At 54.0% G+C, this 13,341-nt stretch overlaps 1 protein-coding gene across 1 annotated transcript; it reads right to left on the bottom strand.

The window, feature by feature from the left end:
• Nucleotides 1-911: 911 nt before the first annotated feature.
• Nucleotides 912-3,602, bottom strand: LOC102413148 (protein mono-ADP-ribosyltransferase PARP6-like). The gene is given in 3 exon segments (XM_044934559.1): nt 912-1,503; nt 1,506-2,164; nt 2,166-3,602. Coding segments are annotated over 3 exon segments (1,815 nt in total). The 5' UTR covers nt 2,987-3,602; the 3' UTR covers nt 912-1,168.
• Between the last annotated feature and the right edge of the window lie 9,739 nt (nt 3,603-13,341).

The following is a 13,341-nucleotide window of genomic DNA, read 5'->3' as shown; positions in this document are numbered from 1 at the left end:
GTTTCTAAAAAGCAGGTCCCAAGACAATCATGTTCGTGTAATTCACAGCAGAGAATGGGTTGGAGTCCTCTCCTGCCGGTCCCGGCTCTGAATCCAGCACAAGACAGACATGAGAATAAGCTATGGGGTTGAGAGAGTCCTTAATAGGAAGAAATCTCTCTCCAATGACTCTTTAAAATGTTATTTTGTGTTAAATTTTACGATACAGACCATGAACATCCTAGAATTTCAAGTTCTGTTCCATTGATCTTTATGTCCGTCCTTATGTTAACACCAGCTGATCTTGATTTCTGTAGCTTTATAGTGAGTTTGAGATCCAATAGTGTAACTTCTCCAACTTTGTTCTCTGTCAAAATTGTTTTGGCTGGTCTAGGTCCTTTTCATGTCCACATATCTACTAGGATCAGTCTGTCAATTTCTACAAAAACATGATGGGATTTTGATAATGATTGCTCTGTTTCTCTATAATTTGTAGGGAACTGACATATAAATAATATCGAATCTTTCAATCTGTGAGCGTGGGATGTTTCTCCATTTAAATTTTCTATAATTTCTCTCAGTGGTATTTTATAGTTTTCAGTGAATAAATCTTGAACTTTTTTTTTTTTTACATTCATTGCTAGGTGCTTTATTTCTTTTTGATGCTATTGTACACGGAATTATTTTCTTTATTTCATTTCAGGTTATTTGATGATAGTATACTTGACTTTTTAAGGGCAGTATGCTGACCCCTCTGTGCAGTCAAAAATCTGTGTATAACTATTGACTCCCCAAACTTAACTGCTGAAAGCCTAATGTTGATTGGAAGCTTTACTGATAACATGACTGGTCGATTAATGCATATTTTGTACGTTGTAAGTATTATACACTGTATTCTTTTTTTTTTTTTTTCATATCCAGTCCACAGCACCTTCCATTTTATTGTTTTATTTACAAACAGGGTGAAGTCAACTGGGAAAATCGGGGTAAGGAGTCAGTCTGGGCCATCCAAATGTGGAGTGGTTCCTGGGTCAATCTCCACCATGAAGGCCGCCTCGTCTATCTTTTTCCTGCCCCTTAGTAATGGCCCCTTGATTCCTCAGGGCAGACTTGTCTGCTGCTCCTGAGCCCTTTTATGAGGGCAGTTGGATCCTGGGGGAACAGGGGTGGTACGAGGGCTAGGGCCCCCTCAGTTTGTGTAAACCTGAGTTCCGATCACACGCATGATTTCCTTCTGTATCTTGGGGTCCTGAGTATTAATGTTGGCATCGCCCACCTGACCATCCTCATATACAAAGAAGAACCGTGTGCAGACATGGTCGGACACAGGGCACACCCAGATGTTCCCATGCTTCTGGAGGTCCTTGGATGTAATCACTTCACAAAGTGCTATACAGTTTAGATTCCGACTCTGCAGGAACCTTGACTGAATGGATCGGGTCTGGGGGATGGTATTCATTCTGTTGTATCTCTGGACGAGCTCATCTTTGGAGGGCATCCTATACTGTCCTTTTCCCATTCCTGCAGTTTGGTGTAGGATGCATTGACCAGCCCATTGCGCAGGATCGAATGCCAGTTCTCAATGTGGGACCCATGGAAGGCAAAGGTGCTGCCATAGAGCTTCTTGGCAGTCCGGAACTGAGCCTCCTTGGCAGGAGGGCTGCTCAGCAGGAGGAACTGGTGTGAGGTGTGCATGAACTTCAGCCTGCTGAGAGGTAGTTTGACAATGTGCGACCTGTTGCTAGAGATGATCCACTGCAAGAGAGGATGAGCCAGGGGATCCAGCTTGTCCATCTGCTTCTTGATTTCCAGATACGAGCCCTGGGTCATCTCCCGGATGGACATCACACTATCCAGAGCTTTCTGCAGTCGTTCATAATTCTTCTTCTTAGGGTTAAAGGCCAGAGTCTTGGGATCAGTGGGGTCCACCACAGAGGGATAAGGCTCAAAGATGATGCTCTTTCTAGGGGACTCCAAAGCTGCCCTACACATGGCCACCAGCAGATCCACCACCTCTGCTCCAGTGGCCACCTCCTCTGCAGCTCCGGACATGACTCCCAATGTGTAGAAGGAGAAAACGCACAGTTCACGAGTACAGACGGCTGGCTTGAGCATGGACCCATTCTGGAAGACATACTGCTCATCACATACAACACAGTACTCATTCAATGTTGGGATTCTCTGCATATTTCATGATCTGGACAAGGAATCCATATTCCAGAGTGGGGATGTTCTTGCAGTGACCACTGACCAAAGGAGAGGTCCGTGTTGGGGGAGGGAGGCCCATGTGCTGGGGACACAGGAGACCTGCCTGGGGGCTGGGAGGGTAGCCAAACACCTCCACTTTGGGGTTCTTCATGGTGCAGGAGATGGAACGGTTCATGAGGCGTCCAACTCGAAGGTCTGGTACACCCAGTTTGCCTTTCAGCATGGAGTCCTGTATGATAGGGAAACTGGGAGACTTGGGGATGGGTGAGAAGATATTGAGGCCAGCTTGGAACTTCTTGATGGTACCGCTTGTCTTGAACCAGCTGTGCCTCTTTTCCTGCTGGGTCTTTAGGAAATCGTTGCTGAGATGTTTCCATTGTTGGGATGTAAACATACCCAGGATTTTTTTCAACTGAAGACCCAGCCCAAATCCTTCCTTATTTGATGACTGGAAAACCTCAATTGATGGTTCCAGTCCATCAAGGTACTGGGAGAGAGAAAACTGCAGCCTCAACACAATAGGTTCTGTCCGGAGGACCTTCCAGGCTGTAGAAACTTCCTCATCCAGGAAGCTGATGGTGATGTGGAGGTCAACGTCCACGTCATCGATAGTTCCATATTCTCTGATGGATACAGAGTTCTCACTGTAGACTTCCTTCACAGCTTCAATGTCTGCATCCAGCTGTGGGTGCCGATACAGGTCAGCTGCACAGCTTCCCTGAACTCCATAGAGAAATTCCTCTGATTCATTGTCTCCCTCCGAATCATCATCATTCCAGAACTGGCCTTTGATGTCCATTGGGTCAGTGGGTAACACACACTCCTAGGTCAGTGCTGGGCAGCACCCCTCCATACCACCAGTTGAACCCAGGCCAACGAGATGGGCATTTAGGAGGCCAAAAGAGGAGACAAGGGTTGGGAGGAGGGGTGGCGATATCAGGAGCTGACTGGAGATCAGCTGAGGAAGGCAGGATCTGCTGTTGTGGTGGTCACAAGTCACTGTCCACACTCTGATGTACAAAATGTTTGTTCATTGTATTTATCTCCCACCAGAATGTAAGCTCTATGGTGGCAGAGGCGCTGACTCTTTTCATTGTCTATACTGTCAGTCCCTCAACACATATTTACTGAATGAATGAACTGTCTGCTGGAGACCTTCAACAGTAGCTGAGAACCAGAACATGAAGATCTGGGGGCTGGGTTTGTGAGATTTGAAAATAAACAGTCAGGTGCTGATCTGGATGATGACAGAGAAATAAAGAGGGAGGCACTAATGTCCAGCCTGGGGCGTCTTGGGCTGGGTGGTAGAATGATGGCAGCGCAGGCCAGAAGTACCAACTTTCACAAGCTCTCTGTCACTGTAGAAGTCAAGAAAACTTAGTCTCTCTCCAAGGGTTGTTGCCGCTTGCTTTCTGGGCGACCCCGGCCGCGTGAGGCCGCCGCCCAGGAGACAAGCGGCCCGGGACGCCCCGCGGGGGCGGAGCGGCAGGCCAAGGGGCGGGGCCGGGCTGGGCGGGCGAGTCGCGCGCCCCAACGCCTCGTCGTTCCGTCACGGCCTACACTGTATTCTTATAAAATAGAAGCTACTCCATGCTATTACTGTCTCAGCACCCATCTTGTTTGGCCAAGTGGCTTGTGGGGTCCTTAAACTGACACTGGCCCTCACGCAAGAGCACACTGAACACAACAGCCCGAAGAGTCACAGTCAAATATAAATTCCTAATACGACTTCCCCAACAGTTGTTGTTCAGTCACTAGGTCGTGTCTGACTCTTTGCAACTCCATGGACTGCAGCACACCAGGCTTCACTCTCTCCCAGAGTTTCCTCAAGTTCATGTCCACTGAATCAGTAATGCCATCCAACCATCTCATCCTCTGTCGTCCCCTTCTCCTCCTGCCCTCAATCTTTCCTAGCATCAGGTCTTTTCCAGTGAGTCGGCTCTTCTCATCAGGTGGCCAAAATATTGGAGCTTTAGCTTCAGCATCAGTCCTTCCAAAGAATATTCAGAGTTGATTTCCTTTAGGATGGACTGGCTTGATCTCCTTGCAGTCCAAGGGTTCTAAAGAGTCTTCTCCAGCATCACAGTTCGAAAGCATCAATTCTTCGACTCTCAGCCTTCTTTGTGGTCCGACTCTCAGATCCATACATGACTACTGGAAAGACCATAGCTTTGACTCTAATGACCTTTGTCAGCAAAGTGATGTCTTTGTTTTTTAATAACCTATGTCTAGGTTTGTTATAGCTTTTCTTCTGAGGAGCAAGCATCTTTTAATTTCATGGCTTTTCTCTAAAATATTAATGTATGATGGGATTCACCATTGAAACCACATAGGACTGAATTTTTCTTTGTTGAAAGACTTAAAATCACCAATTGAATTTCTTTACTTGTTGTAGGTTCGTTCCAGTTTTCTGTTTCTTCTTGAGTCAGTTGTGGTCATTTGTGTCTTTCTAGGGATTTGTCCATTTCATCTTAACGTTTATTTCAGGCATGGTTTCTCGTGAAAGCCCCTCTTTCGTTACCAGTTTTGCTCACTGTCTCCTCTCTTTTTCCGTGGCCAGTCTAGCTCAGGATCTCTCAACTTGAGAACTAACGACATTTGGGGCTAAATAATTCATCCTGCACATTATAGACTGTGCACACGGGCCTCAGGGTATGAGATGTGAGAGGAGAGGAGGGGAAGCAGGACTGGGGTGGGGAAGTGGAGTTGGGGCTGTCAGAGCTGTTGCCAGACGCTGCCCCGGCTTCTTCCCCTGTCCCGACAGCTCTGGCTGAGGCACTGAGGTTGGAGGGGCTGCCTTGCTCCAGCAGCAGTGGGGCAAGCAAAGCCCTCTGGGGGTGGGGGCTGGGGACAAAGCCCTCTGAGGGGGCGTGGGGTGGGCTGGGGACAAAGCCCTCTGAGCAGGTGGGCTGGGGAAGCACCTTCTCTCAAGCCTCCCAGTGAGGGAGACCTGCTTAGGGCATGAGGACGTGAGCTGTGGCCGGGGCGGAACTGAGCTCACGCTGGCTTGTCTGGAGGTCTTGGGACCACCTTCCTACGCACTGCAGTGGGAGCATGTGCCTGGCAGGGTGAGAGGCCCTCCCAGAAAACGTGCTGCACACAGAAGGGTTTGCTATCTGCTTCATCCACACCTGTAGCCGCGTGAGGCTGAGGCTGCATCTCAGCTGGAAAATCAACACTTGAATCCTAAATAATAATAATTACTGTTTCTGGTTATTTTGAATCCACTGACAAAGACCTTTACAAAATAATTGCACTGATCAATCCCCTACGAGTTACAGGGGAAGATTCTTGAGTTGGTGTGTGACGAGAACATGAGTGGGAATTCTGTAATGGGTTCTGTTTAGCACTTGTAATTGTAAGGGATACATCGTGTTAAACTGCCTGACGTAGTGTCTTGCAGCAACACATGGTTTCCATCAAGGAGCAGATGTTTCTCAGCCTCCCCTTAGAATAAAACATCATAATTTAACCACACCCACCAGCTCCTCTGTGAAGGGACCGTGAAGGCACAGGCTGCACATTTCAGATCTGTGTAATTGCCGCTTGAAAGCACTTTTTAGGGTGAAACGGCCTTAAAAAGAGACAACTTTTTAGAATATCAGCTAAAGGAATCATGGGAAAATTGTGTTTAACAGGAGCTATAGCCGTGGTTTACAAACGAATGAAAGTATCCATTTCTGGTAAGACTTGTGGCCCCTGGATGTAAACGTCACATCTCGAGACAGAACGAAGAAAAAGACGCCCTCGCTGCCACGCTTCAGATAATGTAATTTTACCAGAAGAAGGCACAGGCGGTGTTTTCTCTTTCTGTTTATATTGAATCCTCCCATAATCGTTCTTTTTTTGAAAACTGAGATGTAATTTTTACCAGGCAATTCATCCCCCTAAAGTGTACAATCCAGAGGGTTTTAGTATATTCAGTGAGGTAAGCAGCCATCCGCACTCCCATTCCTAAACTTTTTCGTCCCCCCGAAAGGAACCCCCTGGCGCCTTTTAGCCAGAGCTGCCTTCCGGCTGTAATGAGAGGTCTCTGCCACTAGATGGAGACGTTCCTTCAGCGAATTTCTCTGCGAAGTCCGGTCCAGCGCTGTGTCGGGATGGGGGTGGGGACGGAGGCGCTCCCGCGCTGGGTGTCAGGGCCCTGCCACGCCCTCTCGCCCTTACCCAAAGGCAAACCGGGTTCTTTCAAGCGGTTTTCCCAGATTGAACCGCTGAGACTTTTTAGGTAGCGTAGGGACAGTCAGTCTTTAAGGAAATCAGTCCTGAATATTCATTGGAAGGACTGATGCTGAAGCTGAAACTCCAATACTTTGGGCACCTGATGCGAGGAACTGACTCATTTGAAAAGACCCTGATGCTGGGAAAGATTGAAGGCAGGAGGAGAAGGGGATGACAAAGGATGAGATGGTTGTATGGCATCACAGACCCAATGGAGATGAGTTTGAGTAAACTCCGGGAGTTGTTGATGGACAGGGAGGCCTGGCGTGCTGCAGTCCATGGGGTCGCAAAGAGTCGAACACGACTGAACTGAACTGAACTGAGGGACAGACATGTTTTAATTTACTCATTACATAGTTATTATGTATTTGCCTGAATGTGTAATAGAAAAAATACAACAAATATATTAAGCCTATGATGTTATTCTGGAGAAGGCAATGGCAACCCACTCCAGTACTCTTGCCTGGAAAATCCAATGGACGGAGGAGCCTGGTAGGCTGCACTCCATGGGGTCGCATTTCACTTAGGATAAGGACAAGTTTTTTTTTTTTTAAGGATTACATTTAAAATTAATTCAAAGAAAATTATTAAGTAACTAAATAGCACAAGTGTTGTGTAAATATGGCAAAGTTGTGTGAGCACTCAGGGTGCTGAAGTTTGGGAGGATTCAGGAAGAACCCCTACCCACCATGAGAAGGGGAAATTTCATTTCCAGAAATGAAATCCTCTCATGTCTGGAGGGGCGTCCTCCCCGTGTTGGTCAGGGGGAGTAATCCCAGGTTATTTGCCTGGTCCTCCCAGGCCTGGCAGTAAGAGGCCTTGGGTTTCCTCTGTGCTCTGGGATGGCCCTAGATGGGGAGAACTGCCCTCTGTCATTTGGACAGCCAGTTGGAAGTCGGCCCTTGTAGAACGAGAGGCCCCTTGTGTGTGCTCGGGGTCCTGACTGTGGCCGGCACACGCTGGAACCGGGCAGGACAGCAGTTATCCAGGCTCAGCTGCAAACCAGGATTTGGAAATACCCTGAGCAGTGATATGGAGTGGGTGAGAGGCTCGGTGCTCTGCAGCAGCTCTCTGCCCAGGTTTCACCTCCCTGCAGTGAGCTTCCTGCCCCCAAGTTGTCCTCAAGGTGTGCGCACCCCCTTTCTGATTTCATTTCCGTGACATCCGTGAGAGGCAGGAGGTTGCATCATCCTTGTTTCCTAGACGAGGTAACTGACTTCCAGAGAAGCTAGCAACTTAAGTGGTCCCTGGAGAAATGGCATTTGAATTTTGGTCTTCTGACTCCAGGCTTTCTTTTGCTGTATTGTTCTTTCTTAGGTTTGTTTCCACTGCAGCACAACAATGCACTTATACAAGTACCTACATCACTCGTCTGTCGTGGCAACTGCCAGCTTTTTGTGGGGAAAACACTTGGAATGAAGAAGCATTTCTTCTCATCATAAAGTGTTGCAAGTTTGAAGAGGGGGATTCATGCAGTAATCGCCTTTGTGAGAATGAAATGTTGAACTGGGTGGATCATATTCCATAAAGGGGTTATTCTCGTGCTAGTAAAGTGTCTGCCTACCATGCTGAAGAGGGTGCTATACATGCATAAAGAGCAAATGAATGAATTAATAAATTAGATAATAAACACAGTACCTGGTCTGAAGGAATTAACAAGCTAACAAAATCTATCATTGTTGCAAAATGCAGGGTTCTGCAGAGAAGCCAGGCGGCTGCCAATCCCCAGTGGGTTCCCCTCCTGCAGCTGCCGTCAGACCTCGAGCCAGTCGGCACAGGCACGTGGCAGTGAGGCTCCCTGGTTTGCATTCTTTCCTGTCACCACAGTGGGGCACAATTTGCCTTTAGAAGTACGTGTGCAAGAGGGGATCTGTACTTCTGAAGTCAGTATCCTCCAGGTGAAGATGGCAAAGCCCCATCTGCTCGACAAGGGGAGGAAAGGCTGGGGCTGAGGAGAGCCGTGCTCTTGTCTGGCCGGAAAGCGAGTGAGAGGGCTTTGGGGAGGACCAGGAAGGCACGGAGGGCTGGGCGTGTGAAGGGCCCAGTGCGGGCGGAAAGCAGAGCCTGCGCCAGATGCATGGACCTCAGGCGCTGACTCCTGTGCTCGGCCCCGGCCAGTGCCCCCTGCGCAAGGCAACTGTCTCTAGGTTACAGAGAACGCAGGAGTGCCCTGCTTGTACCACAGCAGGACGGCGGGGCAGGGGGTCTTCAGGTGAGTGTCTTGGTGGCCTTGTGAGGGCTGCCGCATCAAACCGTCAAAACCTGAGGGTGGTGGTTGGTGCCAAGGGGCGGCAGGGCTGGAAGGCTTGGGGTGAGGATGTTAGAAGGTGCCTGGGGGTTGTGGCCTCCTGGGGCCTTTGAAGGCTCTCTGCGTTAACCTCCGCTGAATCTAGATGGGGATCTGATAGTCTTCACCAGTCATTGAGATGAAAAACCTGGAACCCAGGTCAGGCGGTACCCAAGACTCAAGAGCAGGATCTGTGTGAGTTGGGGGTGGGGTCCAGGATGTGGGCACTGCAGAGGAGGAGGGGCCCATGCCCGCAGGAGCAGGTGAGAGGTGCTTACCCACTGGGACAGCCAGGGATGCGGCCTGGGCTGGGAGCTGACAAGGGCTCCAAAGCCCCCTTCTCCCCCTTCAGGTCTCTCTCTCATCACAGAGTTTTATTAGCAGAAAACTTATTTGAAGATGACATTGGTCATCAATGTCAAAAACAGTCATTACAGGTGTATCTGGTGCCACTAATAGTAAAGAACCCACCTGCAAATATAGGAGACACAAGAGATGTGGACTCGATCCCTGGGTTGGGAAGATCCCTGGAGGAGGGCACTGCAACCCACTCCAGTGTTCTTGCCTAGAGAATCCTGTGGACAGAGGAGCCTGGCGGGCTACAGTCCATGGGGTTGAAAGAGTCAGACACGACTGAGGGGACAGTACACTGGATTGAATTAGTTGTTTTACAAACCTGTGTCACAAGCAGATTAGAGAGAGATGGAGTCACATATTAAAATACAGCTGGGTGTCATTGTATTCTGATAGGGCTGCTTGGAAGGCTCGATCTTCAGGCAGCAAAGATGCATCTTTCCAGCTTCACAGCGAGGTTCCCGAGGTTCCCAGACCAGCACTCGCAGCGGGTGTTTGAGGACCCGCCAGGATGCGGACTGCAGGGCCCCGGGGAGAAGCCGAGCGCCCGGCACGGCCGCCTCCCCTGGACGTCCGCGTCCTCGCCCTCACCCTCTCCCCGCCCTTTCACTCCGAGAGTGTGGCTGGCCACAATCCGTCCATCTCATGAAAGGAATTTGTGACATATTTTAAGTGGTTGTCATTCTTTTTTTCCAAGTCCCATAAAACCTGCCCTCTCCTCCCACTCAGACTCCCAGTGGGAGCGTCTCCGCTGGCAGGAACCCCCGCCGGCTGAGGCCCCTGTCCTGGCCCGACTCGGGCTGGGGCCTGCCCCCACCAACAGAGGGCTGCCTAGTCTTGGGGACATGCAGTGCTGCGGCAGAGGGAAGTGTTCTGAGGGCCTTCCCGCTTCTCAGAACGGCTCTCAGCCCAAGTTGCTGGTCAGAGGCTGGAAAGCCCAGTTAGAACAAAGAGCTGGGGGTGGGGGGGCGGCGCGGGGGTTGGGGGGTGCAGAGCCAGGCAACCTGCCAGCAGACACGGAACCAAAATAAATGCTCTTTTCTTACAGAAACTTCTCAAGAAATGTTTTCACCGAAACTTTTAAGCCTATAAAAACATTTCAGGTCAGAGTTTCTTATGTACAGAGTCCAAACGCTGGCAGAGTTTGCCTCGGTCCAGATGGCTGCCAGGGGAGATTAGAGCCGGACAGAACTGCCTCACTTCAGAACAGAGGCACTCAAAGCCGATAGCCTTGTGCACAAGGTTGGTGACAACCCCAGGTGGACGCACACTCCACCTTCTCTCTGATTCTGGCTTGGGGGGAAGCAGGGCGGCCAGGCCGCCAGCAGGAGGCTTGGAGAGGGGGCTGCAGAGCCTTGAAAGAAAGGCCTGGAGTCCACCCAGAGTCAGAGACTAGAGAGGCACCGGCGGCTCAGACGCTGAGCTTTCCATGGAGCTCCTCTGCAGACTCCGCTGTGATGCTGGTGCGGATGGGAGCCTGGGGGCCCTGCTGTCTTCTTGGGGGGCTGGGGGGCACTCTCTGAGGGCCTCCCTAGCCTCTGCCCACATCACAGCAATTGGAGGGCACTTTCCCGCCAGAGGCCACGGGCAGCCACAGGCCCGCCCCGTGTAGGCTCCATCTCTCCTGTGCACACGGGTGTCATCCAGGAGCAGTTCCTCTGAGTGGCAAGAGCCTGCAGATGCAGCTTCACAGCTCAGGAGACCAGAAGCTGGCCCCCTCTCGGGAAATAGGGTCTGCAGTCGTGCCTTCAGCTGCTGCACTTTTACCCCACAGGCTGCAACTGGAAGGTGGGCCCAGCGTGGCACTGGGTGACCCCAGGCCAGGTGTGGAGTCATATAAACCAAGCAATGCCTGGTGGGAGTGCTGTGCCTTCAGGGGCTCCACCCGGGGGGCCGGGGCCACAAAGGAGGGGCTGCATCCCACCTCAAAGTGTGGCGGCTCCTATCCCAGCCCCGGCACCCTGACCCCTGTCCCGCCCTGGAACCCTGACCCCTGTCCCAGCCCTGGCACCTTGACCCCTGTCCCAGCCCCAGCAGCCTGACCCCTGTCCAGCCCTGGAACCCTGACCCCTGTCCAGCCCTGGAACCCTGACCCCTGTCCCAGCCCCGGCACCCTGACCCCTCGTCCAGCACCCTGACCCCTGGTCCTGGCCCCGGCGCCCGGCACCCTGACCCCTGGTCCAGCCTCAGCACCCTGACCCCTGGTCCAGCACCCTGACCCCTGTCCCAGCCCCGGCACCCTGACCCCTGTCCCCAGCCCCGGCACCCTGACCCCTGTCCCAGCCCCAGCACCCTGACCCCTGTCCCTGGCCCCGCACCCTGTCCCCTGTCCCCGGCCCCGGCACCCTGACCCCTGTCCACGGCACCGGCACCCTGACCCCTGGTCCAGCCCTGGTACCCTGACCCCTGTCCCAGCCCCGGCACCCTGACCCCTGGTCCAGCACCCTGACCCCTGGTCCTGGCCCCGGCGCCCGGCACCCTGACCCCTGGTCCAGCCTCAGCACCCTGACCCCTGGTCCAGCACCCTGACCCCTGTCCCCAGCCCCGGCACCCTGACCCCTGTCCCAGCCCCAGCACCCTGTCCCCTGTCCCCGGCCCCGGCACCCTGACCCCTGTCCAAGGCACTGGCACCCTGACCCCTGGTCCAGCCCCGGCACCCTGACCCCTGTCCCCGGCCCCGGCACCCTGTCCCCTGTCCCCGGCCCCGGCACCCTGACCCCTGTCCATGGCACCGGCACCCTGACCCCTGGTCCAGCCCCGGTACCCTGACCCCTATCCCCGGCCCCGGCACCCTGACCCCTGTCCCCGGCCCCGGCACCCTGTCCCCTGTCCCCGGCCCCGGCACCCTGACCCCTGTCCACGGCACCGGCACCCTGACCCCTGGTCCAGCCCCGGTACCCTGACCCCTGACCCCTGTCCCCGGCCCCAGCACCCTGACCCCTGTCCCTGGCCCCGGCACCCTGACCCCTGTCCCGGCCCCGGCACCCTGACCCCTGTCCCGGCCCCAGCACCCTGACCCCTGTCCCTGGCCCCGGCACCCTGACCCCTGTCCAAGGCACCGGCACCCTGACCCCTGGTCCAGCCCCGGTACCCTGACCCCTATCCCCGGCCCCGGCACCCTGACCCCTGTCCCTGGCCCCGGCACCCTGACCCCTGTCCATGGCACCGGCACCCTGACCCCTGGTCCAGCCCCGGTACCCTGACCCCTATCCCCGGCCCCGGCACCCTGACCCCTGTCCCCGGCCCCGGCACCCTGTCCCCTGTCCCCGGCCCCGGCACCCTGACCCCTGTCCACGGCACCGGCACCCTGACCCCTGGTCCAGCCCCGGTACCCTGACCCCTGACCCCTGTCCCCGGCCCCAGCACCCTGACCCCTGTCCCTGGCCCCGGCACCCTGACCCCTGTCCCGGCCCCGGCACCCTGACCCCTGTCCCGGCCCCGGCACCCTGACCCCTGTCCCTGGCCCCGGCACCCTGACCCCTGTCCCCGGCCCCGGCACCCTGACCCCTGTCCCTGGCCCCGGCACCCTGACCCCTGTCCCCGGCCCCAGCACCCTGACCCCTGTCCCTGGCCCCGGCACCCTGACCCCTGTCCCGGCCCCGGCCTGTGACAGCTCACACACCCCCAGGAACGCCCCCTGCCCGCTCTCCTGAGCCCCGCATGGAGGTGCTCCTCTGGGAGGCAGCCCTGGCTGGGGCAGGAGCAGGGGCCCATGGCCTACCAGGGCCCCTCGGGCCTTTGGCTTCTCAGAAATGCAAGCAAGGGGTAAATGACCGTTCACCATGTGGCTTTTTTGGGGGAGGAGGCAGAATCTTTAAGAGGCTGAGTGAAGCTGGGAGATTGGGATCAACACATACACACTAGTATGTATTGAAGAGGTGACTTGTGAGCACTGGGAAGCCTACTCGGTGCTTGTGGTGACCGAGTGGGAAGGAAGTCCATGGCAAGGGGAGATGTGCAGGGAGAGGCGGCCCGCGGCACCGCGCAGCGGAAGCCACACGGCATTCTAAAGCAACTGGACACCAATAGAAACTTTGAAAACCACTGTGACATTGTGCTCTTGAAGATTGTTTCACGTGTATTAGATACTGGAACAGCACGGAAGTTACTTTTCCTGAAGGCAGAATTTGGCTGCAATTGGCCTGAGCCTCGTACCTAAGAGTTTTGCCCTAAATACAAGTCGCTCTGCGTCTCCTGCCGCTGTGGTGTCCCGAGGAGGCTCCCCCGCCCAGCCCCCGGCAGTGCAGACCCACCACAGAGGCAGGATGTGGCCCGGCCCGCGTTCGTGTTTG

The sequence above is a fragment of the Bubalus bubalis genome, chromosome 22 (assembly GCF_019923935.1).
Source record: "Bubalus bubalis isolate 160015118507 breed Murrah chromosome 22, NDDB_SH_1, whole genome shotgun sequence".
NCBI classification, from domain to species: Eukaryota; Metazoa; Chordata; class Mammalia; order Artiodactyla; family Bovidae; genus Bubalus; species Bubalus bubalis.
This window is presented reverse-complemented; position numbering and strand designations above follow the sequence as displayed.